Source organism: Fonsecaea erecta (assembly GCF_001651985.1).
Source record: "Fonsecaea erecta strain CBS 125763 chromosome Unknown Scaff1, whole genome shotgun sequence".
NCBI classification, from domain to species: domain Eukaryota; kingdom Fungi; phylum Ascomycota; class Eurotiomycetes; order Chaetothyriales; family Herpotrichiellaceae; genus Fonsecaea; species Fonsecaea erecta.
Genome location: NW_017387244.1, coordinates 623,476 through 638,339, shown reverse-complemented (window position 1 = coordinate 638,339; position 14,864 = coordinate 623,476). Strand labels below are relative to the sequence as shown.

The 14,864-nt window shown below is 52.9% G+C and overlaps 6 protein-coding genes across 6 annotated transcripts; 4 read left to right on the top strand and 2 right to left on the bottom strand.

Annotated features, from left to right (window-relative positions):
• Positions 1-651: 651 nt before the first annotated feature.
• Positions 652-3,560, top strand: AYL99_00208 (hypothetical protein; the record flags this gene model as incomplete). The annotated part of the gene is made up of 2 exons (XM_018831724.1): positions 652-896; positions 947-3,560. The coding sequence occupies 2 exons, from the start codon at positions 652-654 to the stop codon at positions 3,558-3,560; spliced, it is 2,859 nt and encodes a 952-aa protein (XP_018697603.1).
• A 935-nt stretch (positions 3,561-4,495) lies between these two features.
• On the top strand, positions 4,496-5,579 carry AYL99_00207 (hypothetical protein; the record flags this gene model as incomplete). Its single annotated transcript, XM_018831723.1, has 3 exons — positions 4,496-4,837; positions 4,909-5,274; positions 5,304-5,579. The coding sequence occupies 3 exons, from the start codon at positions 4,496-4,498 to the stop codon at positions 5,577-5,579; spliced, it is 984 nt and encodes a 327-aa protein (XP_018697602.1).
• An 804-nt stretch (positions 5,580-6,383) lies between these two features.
• Positions 6,384-7,704, bottom strand: AYL99_00206 (hypothetical protein; the record flags this gene model as incomplete). The annotated part of the gene is made up of 4 exons (XM_018831722.1): positions 6,384-6,591; positions 6,736-6,813; positions 6,910-7,361; positions 7,456-7,704. 4 exons carry the CDS (start codon positions 7,702-7,704, stop codon positions 6,384-6,386), a joined length of 987 nt encoding a protein of 328 aa, XP_018697601.1.
• Positions 7,705-8,760: 1,056 nt separating this feature from the next.
• AYL99_00205 (hypothetical protein) lies at positions 8,761-9,966 on the bottom strand (the record flags this gene model as incomplete). The annotated part of the gene is made up of 1 exon (XM_018831721.1): positions 8,761-9,966. One exon carries the CDS (start codon positions 9,964-9,966, stop codon positions 8,761-8,763), a length of 1,206 nt encoding a protein of 401 aa, XP_018697600.1.
• A 1,177-nt stretch (positions 9,967-11,143) lies between these two features.
• Positions 11,144-12,244, top strand: AYL99_00204 (hypothetical protein; the record flags this gene model as incomplete). The annotated part of the gene is made up of 1 exon (XM_018831720.1): positions 11,144-12,244. One exon carries the CDS (start codon positions 11,144-11,146, stop codon positions 12,242-12,244), a length of 1,101 nt encoding a protein of 366 aa, XP_018697599.1.
• Positions 12,245-12,709: 465 nt separating this feature from the next.
• AYL99_00203 (hypothetical protein) lies at positions 12,710-14,657 on the top strand (the record flags this gene model as incomplete). Its single annotated transcript, XM_018831719.1, has 6 exons — positions 12,710-12,813; positions 12,862-12,896; positions 12,950-13,019; positions 13,070-13,237; positions 13,288-13,625; positions 13,678-14,657. 6 exons carry the CDS (start codon positions 12,710-12,712, stop codon positions 14,655-14,657), a joined length of 1,695 nt encoding a protein of 564 aa, XP_018697598.1.
• Between the last annotated feature and the right edge of the window lie 207 nt (positions 14,658-14,864).

The window sequence follows — 14,864 nt, the reverse complement described above, 5'->3', positions numbered from 1 at the left end:
CTACGGCGTACACTTTTCTTTTTGTGTTTCAACAATGGCTTCTTTAAACAATGGGCGTCGAGACGGGAGTGAGGGAGGGATCGTCAAGGGAGAGACTGGATTTCAGGCTTATTGTTATACTTTGGTTCAGAATCCATATACGAATGCACTTGCGTGGCTAGGCTCAATGCCACCCTGAAATATGATCATCGTTTTCCTATGTTGACATATTTATTTCCGGGCTTTCTGTTCTCTATACCTAGATTGCCTTAGAGTGAGAAGCTTTTGACTCTATCCGGGTTGGTTTCAGAGGATGAGTGGCAGCTCGGGTGGGAGCTCCAAAACTGCCCTCCATGCCTAAACAGTATTAAGACCAAGCTGCCTCCAGTGGTCTGGACGAACGATGAGCAGCTGAGGCCATGATGGCGTCAAATGAGGCGGCTCGGAATATGACCAAGGCAAGACTGTCGACCGTTACAGCTACAGTAAAAGTTTCCTTCGTGTGAATTCGTGGTGTTTTGCTTGTGACCAAATTTCCGTCATTTGAACTAGGACCCCGCAGTGCCCGCCCACGTGGCTACGCGTTATCAGGGGACGCGCTGCGCGTTATTATTTCTCTTCTCCAGAGTCGCAGTCTAGCTGACACCACCTCTGCGAATACGACGACAGACGATGTTTTCCAAGCCTTTCAAGCCCTTGACTATTCATAAACCTGTTGCCGATGGCGAAATCCCTGATCAGAGGATACCTCCTGCCAAGCGGAGGAAGCTGAGTCCTCCTGATCATCAAGAAGCGACGACACTATCCAATCAGGGTGAAAGACAACCCCTCAGGTCCATCGCCAACCCTCCGAGTCCTGTTCTGATCCAGAGAGGGAATGGGTCGGACGGCATAGAAAGCTATTTCTCAATCCTCTGGTAAGCAGCTTATAGAGCCAGGAAATACCTGCCACTGATGGCCTCCGCAGGCGTGTTCCTACGAACAAGAAGAACAAGACTTGGACGGATGACGGTGTGCTCGCCGTTAGAGATGGATTTGCAACATTGTATACCAAGTCCGGAAAGAGCATCGGCCGCACTTCCTTCTCGGCTCCTTTGCTGCCCGAGTCAACCCTGACCATCAATGGAAAGGATGTCGAGGTCCAATCCCAAATCAGCAAGAATGCCTTCCTGGAGATCATTGGCTCCAAATCCAAGCCTGCGAACCTCGAACACAAAACCGCATCTAACCCTGTATCCGCGGAAATTTCCGAAACCCAACAAACAAAGCCAAGCATACAGAGTCAGATGAAAGCTCAAATGCAGAAAGAGAAGATGCAGGCCAAGAAGCGACATCCTTCATTGGTCAGCCGTGTCGGTGCATTTAAACAGCCGTTAAAGGAGCCAACTATCCTTCCGCAAGGCCTGGGTGAATCGCCGACCCCGCGGCATGACCCTCACGCAGACGGGGCACTGGTTTTCAAGAGACCCAGAAGCCCACCTGAAGGTCGACAAATCGTGGACGTGGTTTTAGACCCTTTTATTGGCAAAAAATTGCGGCCACACCAGCAAGAGGGGGTACAGTTTCTCTATGAGTGCGTAATGGGGCTGCGTGATTTCGACGGCCATGGATGCATCCTGGCAGACGACATGGGGCTTGGCAAGACGTTGACCACGATCGCTCTCCTATGGACTTTGTTGCGGCAAAATCCAGTCTTCAGGGAGCCACCTGTGATCAAGAAAGCTCTCATTGTCTGCCCTGTATCCCTCATCCGGAATTGGAAGCGAGAATTTAGGAAATGGCTCGGCTCCGACCGGTTGGGGGTACTCGAGTTCGAAGATCAACAGACTCGTCTTAGTAGTTTCGATGGGAAAGTCTTTCAGGTTATGATCATTGGCTATGAAAGATTGAGGACAGTCGCCGATGATCTGGCTAAGGGACAGCCGATCGATATTGTCATCTGTGATGAAGGCCATCGTCTTAAGACCATGAAGAACAAAGCCGCTCAAGCTATTGAGTCGCTAAACACGAGGCGGAGGATCATTCTGTCGGGTACTCCCATACAGAACGACCTGGGCGAGTTCTTTGCCATGGTCAATTTCGTGAACGATGGGTGTCTGGGATCTCAAAAAGGCTTTAGCAGAGACTTTGAGAAGCCTATTGTGAAAAGCCGTCAACCGGATGCTTTACCGGCGGAAGTTGAGCGCGGACAAGATGCCAGCGAGGAACTGAATCGCGCCACGTCGGCCTTCATCCTACGACGAACAGCGGACATTTTGGCAGACTTCTTACCCCCGAAAACGGAATATGTCCTCTTTTGCAAACCGACACCAGCCCAGGCCAAGATCTACCGGAATGTTGTTCGTTCACCCATGTTCCATAGTGCGTTGCGCAGCCAGGAAACGGCGTTTCAGCTGATCACCATTTTGAAGAAACTCTGCAACAGCCCAGCGTTGATGGACCCCAATCATGGCAACGATGAGTCGATCCCTTCGTCGTCACTTGTCACCCTAAACGAAATGCTTCCCGATGGATTGTCACGGCTGTATCAAAATTCCGTGTCTTGTAAGATCCGTCTTCTCGATCAACTCCTCCAACAAATTCGCACCACTACTGATGAAAAAGTCGTGGTCATTTCCAACTACACCTCTACGCTCAACCTCATCCAGCAACTGGCAGCAAACTCCAACTTGTCCTCTCTTCGGCTTGATGGCTCGGTCGCCGCGAAAAAGAGACAAGCCCTGGTGGACAAGTTTAACCGCTCAACGCCCGCCCAGTGCTTCCTGTTTCTTCTGAGTGCGAAGGCAGGGGGCGTCGGACTCAACTTGATTGGGGCAAGTCGCCTGGTCCTTTTCGATGTGGACTGGAATCCCGCGACGGATGATCAAGCAATCGCGCGCATCCATCGACAAGGCCAGAAGAGACACTGTAAGATCTACAGATTTCTCATCAAAGGTGGCTTGGAAGAGCGTATCTGGCAAAGGCAGCTCGTCAAGCGAGCGCTAGCGGACAGCATCATGCAAGGCGGATCGCACATGGTATCATCCGCTTCAAATGAGCCGACAAGAGCCCAAGGGGGCACTTCAAGTTTCAGTCAAGAAGAGTTGAAGGATCTGTTTCGCTTAGACGAGGGTGAGGGACTCCGAACCCATGACTTGATCGACTGTGGATGTGAAGGGGCGGGGCGGGAGGACAATTTCCAGGACGAAGGTGATGGCGCACAACAGACTCTTCGATCCGTTAGTGAGAATCACAAAGAAGGGTCTGACAACGAGGAGCTGGAAACCGTCACTCCAAAGACAAGCCTGACGTCGACAAAGTATTCAGCCAGCTCGTGGACTACAGCAAAGCACGCTTTGAGCAACGACACGCCACCACTCGCGACAGAACTCGAGGCAGAGAAGCACCAACTGATGCAATACAGGCACGTGGACACTTCGATGCTGAGCCAGAAACATGCAGATTCGGAGCTGAGGAGCCAGATCATGTCGGCTATTGATGATAGCTGTCTTGAGTATCTGGTCAACCTTGACCAGGAAATGATTGGAGGTGGTGGGATTTCGTACATATTCAAGAAGACCAAAGGCAGCCAGCGTCTCTAAAGCAAGGATTGCCCGCCGCACAGATGTCAATAACGAATATATGCTTCACACCAAGACTCGCAAAGTCTCATTACGGATCAGCTTGGATGAAATTGGCAAGAATAGCTCCCCTTTCGAAAGGAGCAAGATGGGTGTTTCTGAGAGTCGATACTCTGATGAGACTATCCCTGTGCTGAACAGGCCGTGGTATAGTGGCTAGCTTTATTCATCGTGGCTCCAGTTGTTAAGCTATGCGACCCAAAGGCTATATTTGATTGACGTCGCAGGAGGTACTTGAATCGAGGGAGAGCCCATTCAGCCTGCCTACGAATGGCAACAATAACGGTAAGATGTGAGCACCCTTCTCGAACAAGAACCTTTGACACTCGGTTTCAAAGTTGCGCTTATAACCAGACAATGTAACCCAACAGCCGATCTCTTTGCCAGAAAGGGGGCATTGTTGGCCCTCGTACGCAAAACCCTCGACTCGACAGTGAATATGGGAATCTTCCGATGCGAGATTAGAATTTGAATCCGGCGTCTTCGGCCCCTTCGCCAGCTTCAAAACGGTCTAGAGTCTATCCACAAGGTCAGCCTCGGTTTCCAAATCAGGCACTGGCGGAAACCACTTGCAGCCTTGCGGCTTCATGAGGTAAGTCACAACGGCAATCCAGGTCTGATTTCCCGGGGTTGGACGCTACGGGTTGCCCACCTGAATCATGCTCATATCACTGCAACTGTCTACCGTCTACGAGAACGATCTGTCGCGCAAATGCGGTCACCATAGCGGCTAGTCATACTCTAGTGTAAGGAGGACTCTGTGCTAGTGACCCCTGCGTGGCGTGTTGGCCTTCCCACAAGGTGCTGTGTTTGTATAATAGCTAAAGAGATACCCCCAAGGATACAGTGTTTTCCTTCCAGCATAGCTTTTTGGTCCTTGTTTCCAACCCTTCGAAATGCGGTGCCAACAGCTCTGTCTCGCCGTCCTTGGACTCTCAAGCCCAGCCTTTGCCGGTTGGTTTGGCTCGGACTGGGTTTGTGATGCCGGCATCTACGCTCAATACACTGCTCTGGCCAGTTATGCGCCGGCTTTGCAGTATTGTGCTGACCGTTTCCCTGAGCCGGCAGTGACTGTCACCGTCACGGTGTCTGGCCACTCTTCTCCCTGGTCGCACAAGCGTTCGCGAGGTCCCCCAAACGGTCCCCCAAACGGTCCCCCCAATCCGCTCAACTCGCTGCAGCAGCAGCTAGAGCATCTCCCCTCGGATCAGCAGAAGACGGCCTGCTCATGTATTGAGGTGCCCAAAACCATCACGGCAGGCATTATTGATCCCTACATATTCTGGACGATGCTAACCGTTTCTTCCAGGTTACAATTGAGCCCACATGGAAGACTTGGACCTTCCCAGTTGTTCCTACTACCTCTGCGACGCTCCCTTCTACAACAGCAACTTTCACCACCAGCACTATTCCAAGCACCACGACGACGACGACGACGACGACGACAACCACGACAACCACGACAACTTCTCCAACAACGACAACCACTACGACTACACCTACAACCACTACCTCTACCACTACGATAACAACTACAACCACTACCCCTACCACTAAGACAACAACTACAACTACCACCACACCACCACCACCACCACCACCACCACAACCACCTCTTCACTCTCCACGTGCCCGACCGGCGAATCGACCGTCTCAGGCGGAGGCTGCGGCGAATGTCAGTGGACCGTGTACTGCGGCCAGCAGCTGATCCCAGTGGCCGGCAATGACGGGAACCCGAACTGGGACATCCTCCCGCAACCGAACTTCGCGGCGTGCCTGCAGCAGTGCGACGACAACGGCTTCTGTGACGGCTTCAACTACAACGACGCGACCGGCGAGTGCCATCAGTTCCTCTACACGGGCTTCACGGTAGTCGCTGCCCCGGGCATCGACAGCGCCCAATTCATCGCCGGTACTTGCAGCGATACTGCCTGCAATGCCTACGAGTGCCCGAGTGCGAATCCAGAGTGTCCGTCATAGTCATAAATCAAGGTCAACAAACGGGCTCGGGGGAACCCTTTTGCGTTGTTGTTCGCCTCCTGCCGGAAGGCATGGTTGTTGTTAATATACATAATATTTTTCAATCACTGGGGGGTGGGGGGAGGAGATCATGTTTGCAAATAGGGAGGGCTTTCAAACCCTTTGGCGTTTTATATTTCATCCACTGTTCCCATGTCCCCTCCCTCTGTGGCGCCTGAGGCTCTTCTAGTACTATGAGGGTGGCGGCGGGATGGGGAAGGCTGCAAGCGAGAGGAGTGTGAGCTGTGATATGTTATTATCGGGCCAACTACCCTCTCTTCCATTCGTCTACCTCACAAGAACAAGAAGGGGCATTGGATCCTTGCGCAGGGCAAAGTCCTATGGTTGGACCTTGCGTGACATATCTGTCTTTGTTGGTGTTGAAGATGGCACGGCGTATTGAATATACGCGCGGAGATATATACGTATATGTATGCACGCAACATATAAGCTATACACAGCTCAACATTGTTGATACCTTGACGGCTATGGAGTGGAGGATCGTGGAAAGGGGGAGTTAATATGTGGATACACGAACAGGAGTTGAACTCGAGCGTGGATAATTCAGTCGTTTGGGGGCCCATAGCCTTATCCTGCCCTGTCTGTCTGTCTGTCTTGCCCAGCGTATGGACAAGACCAAGCGTCGGAACTAACTAACTCTTCTGCTCTGTTCCGTGCTTTCTCTCCGTTATCCCTGCCACAATCACCGCCGCCACCACTCCCCCTCTCCCACAACGAGTATCTTGTGTGTTATCGCCACGAAGATCACGCCTTCAAGACGGCCCGGTACCGGATCTTGCCCTGCTGCAGCTTGGTCACGGCCTCGGCCATGCCCGCCTCGTCCATCGCGAACTCCTCGACCAGCGGCTTGACGCCGTGCTGGGCCGCGAACGCGAGCATCTCGGCGTGCGTCGCCCGCGACGCCACCAGGTTTGTCACCAGGTTGTAGCAGTTGAAGAAGTATGGAAGGAATCTGGGAGGGCAGGCGGTGTAAGTGAGCATGGGTGCAAAGAAAATAGGTGAGAGGAGGAGGAGAGATGGAGGGAGGGAAGACGCAGGAGAGGAGGGGGAGGATATGAATATGAAAGGGAGAGGAGGGTAGAACAAAAAGGCTTACGGGAACTCGAGGCTCATGCCGATGGCGCCCAGGACCACGATCGAAGCTCCTCTAGCCACGACCTTTTCGCTCATGAACCTGTTGATGCTCCAAGTTAGCTCGCTGTCTCCCTTTTCGTGGAGCTATGCTTTTCCTCTTTGCTTGTGAAACATTGGAAGATGGGAGGGAACTCACGTCGACCAGTCCGGCGCCTTGTGGGAGGTGATCAGCAGCAAATCGACCGGCGCGTCCAACGTGTGCTCCTGGCCGAGCACGACGAAGCTCGACGCCCCGAAGTCGCGCGCCTCCTTCTCCTTGGACGGGCTGGTGCTGAAGACCGTGGTCGGGGCGCCCATCTTGGCCGCGAACTGGATCGCCAGGTGGCCGAGCCCGCCGATGCCCAGCACCCCGACGCGCATGCCCGGCTGGTAGTAGGTCTTCAGGGCCGAGTAGACGGTGGCCCCGGCGCACTGCAGCGGCGCGGCGATTTCCGAGGGCATCGATTCGGGAATCGCGTACACGTAGCCCTCGGTCGCGATGTAGTACGTCGCGAAGGTGCCGTTGCTGAAGCCCGCTGCCCCGTAGATGTCGCGCTGGTAGCACATGATGTCCTTGCCCGTGAGACAGTATTTGCATTGGCCACAGCTCTGGAAATTGACACGTCCGTTCGTTCGTTGGTTAGTGGATGTGATTCCACCGAGAGAAGGGATCGAGGTTGGTCGTGGGGATTTCAATACGTACGCTTCTCAGATATCCTCCTCCGACTCGGTCACCAATCTTGTGGGCGGTCACGGCACTGCCGACTTTCTCGACGGTCCCGACCCCTTCATGGCCCAGAGCACAGCCGGGTTCGATGTAGAACAAGTCGGTCCCACAGAGGCCGCTGTGGGAGATCTTGACGAGCACTTCGTTGGCCTTGAGCTCTGGGATCTCGGCCGGCGTCTTCTTCACCTTGCCTTCCACTCCTCGCATGACGAATGTTTGGGCCATGTTGACGGGTATAGCAAGCTGTAGGGCCTTGATGAGTGACTTGGTGTTGTTGGTGTTGTAGTTGTTGATGCTGATTCAAGAACTGTGCTAGGGCCTCAACCACCTAGCCAGACAGCCCTCCTTATATACATCTCCGTGGCCGTGTGCTCGTGCCGTCTATTGCGTTGCACGGATGTTAAAAGGCATTCCCATGTCGACGCAATGGTAAGACGCCTGCCGCAAAGGTACTATACGCCAGCAAGCTGACAAAGCGCATTGACGGCAGGCCACCGACAAGACAAAATCCTGGCGAAGCGACGATGTGGCCTACGAGGAGGGGACGTTGACTTTCAGATCCCCCAGCAAGGCCGAGAATGGACGCCGAGTCATGATAGTCCAGGCCAGATGCGGTAGTGCTCAAACAATGCTAGACCTGGTTTGTAAGACGAACCAAAAAGCGGCACCGGAACAGGCTGAATCATCTGTCGTTGTTGGCGATTGGCCGAATACACCATGACTGGTTGCTCCGGACTGGACAGATGAACCACTCGATAAAGGTTTGAGCGTAAGGGAAGAATCCGTCTGTATCGAGTATGTATATCTTACAAATTCACAGCTCTACATATGTTTCCCAGGCCAAATGCCGTTGTTTTAGGCAGGCATTGGCTTGTTGGGCGGAACGAGATATCGCCGAAACGAAGTTGAGCAACGTCCCAATCTGGGAAAAGTCAATTCCCTCTGGACGGATTAGCTAAAGGTCGAGAACAGATCAGTAAATGTCCCGAATGTGGACCGAGTCGACGATAACCGAGTGGCGGTTTAGGGATGGATCAGCTGCATTAGCTCGCAGGTTTACTGAACCAGCTCATAGAACATTCACTCCATTCGTTACCAGCCAAGACCGTAGAGATGCGAGATACCATGACAGCAGTCTCTGTAACACCTCTCCCTCCCTCTCTTTCCCACGGGGACATCGCGTGCGGGTCCTTCGGAACCGTGACGTGGAGAAAGAAGAAGACAGCCGACAAGCTTTGAAGGGTGAAGGGACTTGTCCATTTGGGCTCGTATATCAGACACCTATTCCGAATCCAGGCTGTGGAACGCGCGTGCAACGGCGAGGCTCACCACCGGATAGCTCATGATTCGATCATGGAGTCCATGCTTCACAATCTGTTCTCGCACCACTCCAGCATGGCCCCTCCACTCAACCTCCCAACCACCAGCTCCCAGCTCTGTTTTCCGCCGGGCCTTTTCAGCCTCGAGATCTTCAAAACTCAGGCTCGTTCCAGACTGTCCTGTTGCGTTGACGGCATTCCAAAACACCACGTCAGAGTGTGTCCACGGGATGTCGTAGTCGTCTTGTGCGTGGATGATGGTAATGTCGTATCTCGCCTTCCGCCCTGGAAGCTTCACAGAATCCAACCGGCGGATGAGTTCGGCCAATTTATCCTTTGATGGCCACTTGGTCGTGATAAAGCTATTGAGCCAGGCCAAAGCTTTAGGCCAGCGTGCCACAGGCGCAAGAAGCGGGATGGTTCCAGCAATGCTATAGGTTTGAGTCAAAAGTTCGACGTTCGCAAATGGCGCTACGAGCACGATTCCTGCAAAAACTGTGGGCGGCGATTGAAAGGCTAGATAGTGAGTAAGGGATATGCTGACTGCAGTGCCGAGTGACTGTCCAAAGACGACAATCCGCTCTGGTGGGATCCCTGCGGTTTTCAATGCAAAGTCTGCCAGAGTGAGAGCGTCTGTCAAGAGGCCAGCCTCTGACGGCCACCCCGTACTAGAGCCAAACCCTCGATAGTCAATGGCAAGGATATGGACGTTGGCTGCAGCAGCGGACAAAGCCCGATAGCTCTGCGGTCGCCAACCGGATCCCAGTGTTCCTGCTGCTCCATGTAGATATATTACCAGCCTGGCAGTCGGATCGTCTCTCAGTAGCTTGAAACCCAATCTCTCGGTGATATTGTGGCACAGCCCAGCAGTTTCTTCTCTCAGCGCCCTTTCATTTCTTCGATATGTCTCGAGGGGTAGGATGTGCCACGCATGGAGAGTCTCGCCATCCGGCGTGTGGAGGAGGAAGGGCGTCACCTGGTTCCGGAGAAAGCCCCAATGCTCAGGCTCATTGACATCTTGGAACCAGGTCAATGTCACGCGGTGTAGGTAGATCGCATGGTCTTGGAACGAAGGGATGGTGAGGAGGCTGAGAAAGGCAAAGTAGATGCCGACGCTGGCGGCAACACTGATGAGGAGAGGTCGAACGATCGCCGAGAAAAATGTCATCATCGCAACTTCTGGACAACACCACAGGAACGTCGGCAGGAAACTCTTCGGTGCTGAAGGGAGGCCGCCATCAGCAAAAAAAGGAGCAGAATAACAAGATATGGATTCAGTCTACCATATGCCCTGCACGAGAAATCTGTTTCGACACAAATAATGATAAGTACGCGCGGTGGGAATGGCGCGTTTCGATTCGCCCTCGACAACCACATGTCATGACCAACCAGTCAGTCCCCCGAAGCGCCTAGCAAAAAGCCCCCAACTCTTTCGCATTCTATCCTGTGCGCTGCACTGGTGAACAGGGTACAATTAATAGTATTCGGCTTTTGAAACCTCAATCTCCACCATAGACCTGGGAAGCGTCTCATGTCTAGCATTTCGCTGCAGGCCGCGGATTGGAACTTGAGTTCCGGGCAAGCGCTTCGCAGTCGATGATCAAGGTATGGACGAATGCCTGACTCGACCTCAGAGCTGCGGTGCAGAACCCATTGCCCAGGTTGAAGGAACGACTTTCTCGGATGCTGCCTGCGTTTACCTGGTGCAGATTGGTGCTTTGGGGGAACTGGCCATGATAGCTTACCATGGGCCACGGCAGAGATCCTGGTCGGCGTTGCAGCCATGTATGCCGCCAGAACCGACCCATCTACCCAGGGAAGAGACGGGATGGCTGTCTCAGCTCGAGGGCGAAGATAACAGCAGTGGTCGATGCTCGCCGCTTCTGCCGGTCTAACAGCCCTTAAATGCTCCTGGGATGCTCAGTTTCTCTTATCGTTACCCTCAATATCAGGACCAAGCAAATTCTAACCACCCTTCACAGCCATCCATGCACACCGTTGCTCTCGCCAACAGATACCACGGGAGGCAAGGGGTGGGGAAATGGCACGCTCAGGTCCTCTTGGGCTTATCACTATTTCCCATTATTTGCCAAGGTCACGAAAACAAGACGAGTACGACAGGTCCTGCTCCTTCTTCATGTCCTCAAGGCGCCAGTTTGCAAAGCACTTTCTCGTCCTCTACCAGAGTCAAACAGTGGGTAGACCAGCCCAACTATCGGGGGACGTTTGATATCCTGTGGACATCGATCGTCACGATTTTTATCAGCACGTATAGCATGTTGTGTCTCAATGTACCTGCTCCAAAGGACAGTTTTACAACTCGGTTTGGCCGCCGCCTCTTGTGGATGGCTCTGGGTATCTTGGGCCCAGAATTCCCTCTCACCTATGCTGCGGGTCAATGGAGTCGAGCGAAACAATCCGTTGTGTCGTTCAAGGCGTATAATCACAAGGACTGGCATATGCGGCAGGCATTCTTTGCCGACATGGGCGGTTTCATGTTTCACGCTCGCGACGGCGACCCTTTCCCTCTTAACGCAACTCAACTTCACTGGCTCGTCGTCAACAAATTTGTGGAATACCCCGCCATTACCAGCAGAGAAATCTGGGACAAGTCGAAGCAAGATACATTCACCAAAGTTGTCACTGCCTTTCAAATTGCATATCTGATCATACAGTGCGTTGCTCGCGCTATCCAAGGACTGGCGATCACCACTTTAGAGTTAAATGCACTTGCCATTGTCGTCTGCTCTCTCATGACATCTTGTTTCTGGCTTCATAAACCAGCAGATATCCAAACACCCATCCACATCCATTCCTCTTTCTCTCTTGCCGAGATCACGCTCCTTCGCGAATGGAGCCTGACGCCTCTAGACTTTATCGATGAGAATGGCCCTGGATATTCCGTCAATGTGCAACCTTTTATGAAGATGCCGGTCATTCCGGCACAGAGGCCCATTCAACGGATTCCCAATGACAGATTTCCAACGAATCCATATGGCATACAAGAATACTTTTTATGCTTTGCAACCTTGCTTTTTACAGCCATTCATGTCGCCGGCTGGAGTTTTCGTTTCCCTAGCCGGACCGAGCAGGTTCTCTGGCGTACTTGTTCGCTTCTGCTTTTCGGCATTACTGCTGCATTTTGGGTCTTTGAGACCGCGGCATCATGGGCTCGTTTGGGCCGGTGGAGAACCATATATCTATGCATCTTCAACCGAAAAGCCTTGGCAGAACACAAGATTCGCATGGCCAGAAGGTCTGCCACAATGAGGCGACGATCCAACCAATTACCAGTACCCTGGGAGTTTGCAACGATCACACCGTTGGCGATTATATACGGGGTGGCACGGTTCTACCTGATCGCAGAAGCGTTCGCAGAGTTGAGAGACGTGCCAGGGACAGCATATCTCAATATACAATGGACGAACTTCCTTCCACATGTATAACAAGGGGAAAATTCGAGGGGAGGATATTTGAGATTTAACTGATTAAAGTCTCCGTCTAGGCGATCGGAAATGTTGCGCTGGTGAGAGACAACTACCTGTTTTCGTGAATGCAGAGGTAGTTCGCGGTTGGGAAGGCAATATAGGGGGTTCTTTCCCACGGATCACACTATCATCCTGGCTGCGATACTGCTCTAACCATGAGAATACTTGGCTACTCGCCTTCTTCCTCCGTCGGCGTCAGGTCAGCACAAACTGCTGTCGCCATAGTGCTCGGTAGTATTTCGTCGAATGTAGTCGTCGTCACACCTGTCATTTGAATTGGTTGCCGGGACGTCATTTGACATTTGATTTCCTGAGCTGCACTACTTTGGCTTCGAGGGTCTGCGGCAATCGAACCTCCCCACACGACCTCATGTCCAGAAGCACGAGAGACTCTGTTGTCGTTATGCAAAAGCGTGCCCATGAATGGCGGGCCAGGCATCAAACTCCTTGAGAATTGACACGACGAATGAGCCTCCATTTCCGCCCATCCTTGCCCTCTTCTTGGTCCACTTCGACCATCGCAAAGGGTATGCCCATGCACCTCAGCGCACTGGCGCACGCTGACAACTCTACAGATACACCTTGGGATGGAATAGATCACTTGACGATGGTAAAATCGCAGCCCTCTTTGTATCTCACACCCATGTTGACTCGCATCTGCAGTCCCCGTCGAGGGTGTCGTCGAGTTCAAGTCCCTGCCGTCCGGATTGCACAACGTCGAGGAGGATTTGGTGTGAGTGATATATTCAAGAGCTGGTCAACATCGCTGAATTAAGGGGGAAGGTACTTTATCCACGATGACTATGCAGGACTCAGCGCTTTCGTCAACAAGGCAGACGAGCAGGCAGAGCGTGCTGCGCGAATGGTGGCTGTTGGCGCACTGGTTCCTTTGGAACACGGTCGTATGGGTCGCATCTGGCGCCATGCAGAATCTCTGATCGATCTCGCCAAGTAGGGTCTCGTGGTATCATGTTCCCGGTCCCAGTCATTGACATGAACAGGGCGCATATTGCCAACCCGGAAGACGTTACTGCCCTGGAAGAGTATTGGGAGAAGTACAAGTTACGACCTGAGGAGCCCACGGTGCAGACACCCCTGGACTCTACTGAAGAGGACCCGACCCAACGACCCAACGGCTATCTCAAGCTCAGGACAATGTCAACGGCGACAACCTTCATCTCTCCACATCATGCCTTAACACCTCACCATCCTGCGTTGACACTAATAGATTCGATCAAGCTATTTGGACCCCTGATATTTCCATTATATCGAGCAGCCTTGCTTCGCAAACGGATCTTGATCGTCACAGATGCACCTGTCGAATTCTGCTGTAATCTTGGTGAGGATGAACTTGCCCTACAAACCTGTCGGACGCTGACCACATGCGGTAGTATATAATTTGTCCATCCTTTCATCTGTCTCGAAGTCCCTCCTGCCACTCGCGCACGAGGTTGATGCTCCTAGTACACGCTTGCGCCCGCTGTTCACCGTTGGTGTTATGGACATCCCCCAGCTCGAGCAGGCTGGAGCTGCCGGATCCGGCCACGGTTTTATTGCTTGCACAACGGATGATGTGCTCACCTCAAAACCCAACCTCTATGATGTCCTTGTGCTCATGCCCAAGCCACACTCGCAAACTGCCGCGACGAAAGCGTTTCCTCGCATTATTGTTTCCAGCCCCGAATTGACCAAGGCTTTCCCCAAAGTCTCCATCAGAGCTACGCAACGGGACTTTCGTCGGTTTACGCACCTCATGCGTGGTCTTCGGAGGTTAGACCCCAGCGAAACGGCTGTCACTGACGATGGGACCTCGTCTGTTTCTTCACTTTCATCCTCGAACTCGACAAACAAGCTGGTCGTAGAGCCTCCATCCTGGTCTCGAATGGCATACACCTCTTTCGTCTGGTGGGCCTCCGCTGGAGATCGGCGCGAAGGGTTTGCCGAAGGAGAAGAACACGAAATGGAACGGGACTCGATACTACTATATGGGGAAGACGAGCAGGAGCAGAGTCGCGAAGTGGCCGTGGTAGCCTACTTCCACCGCCTGACCGCAACCATTTTTCAAACTGTCACAGCGTGTATTGAGCGGGAAGACAGCGATAACGAGGGCGAAGGGATCTATCACGACGACGACGACGACGACACAGGCCCCGGTGATCAAGTGGATCAGGAGGACGATCGGCCCTTGTTGGCGGAGCAGACCAAGGAGCCTGAGGTCGAGATCAGTCATGAGGACATGCTGGAGATGGGACTGGACAGCTGGAGCTCGTCGGACAAAAGATTTGTGGAAGATTTGACAAAGCTCTGGTGGAAAAGGCAAGCATCAGTGCGACCAGTCCCTATTGATTGCTGTGGACTTCGCATCCTCTGAACCCAGACACAGCAACGGAGCCCAGACATCGCTGCAAGGCAAATCACTCAGCCTCGTCGCGTTTGCCGAAAGTTTTAACCGTCACCATGACGCCCATGACTCGAATTGTCAGTCCATACAATGCGGCGTAAGTCGGCAGTTGGAATGCTGCAGCGATGAGACACAAGAATCACCAACTTGCTCTTTTTCATCCCGTATCTGCAATCT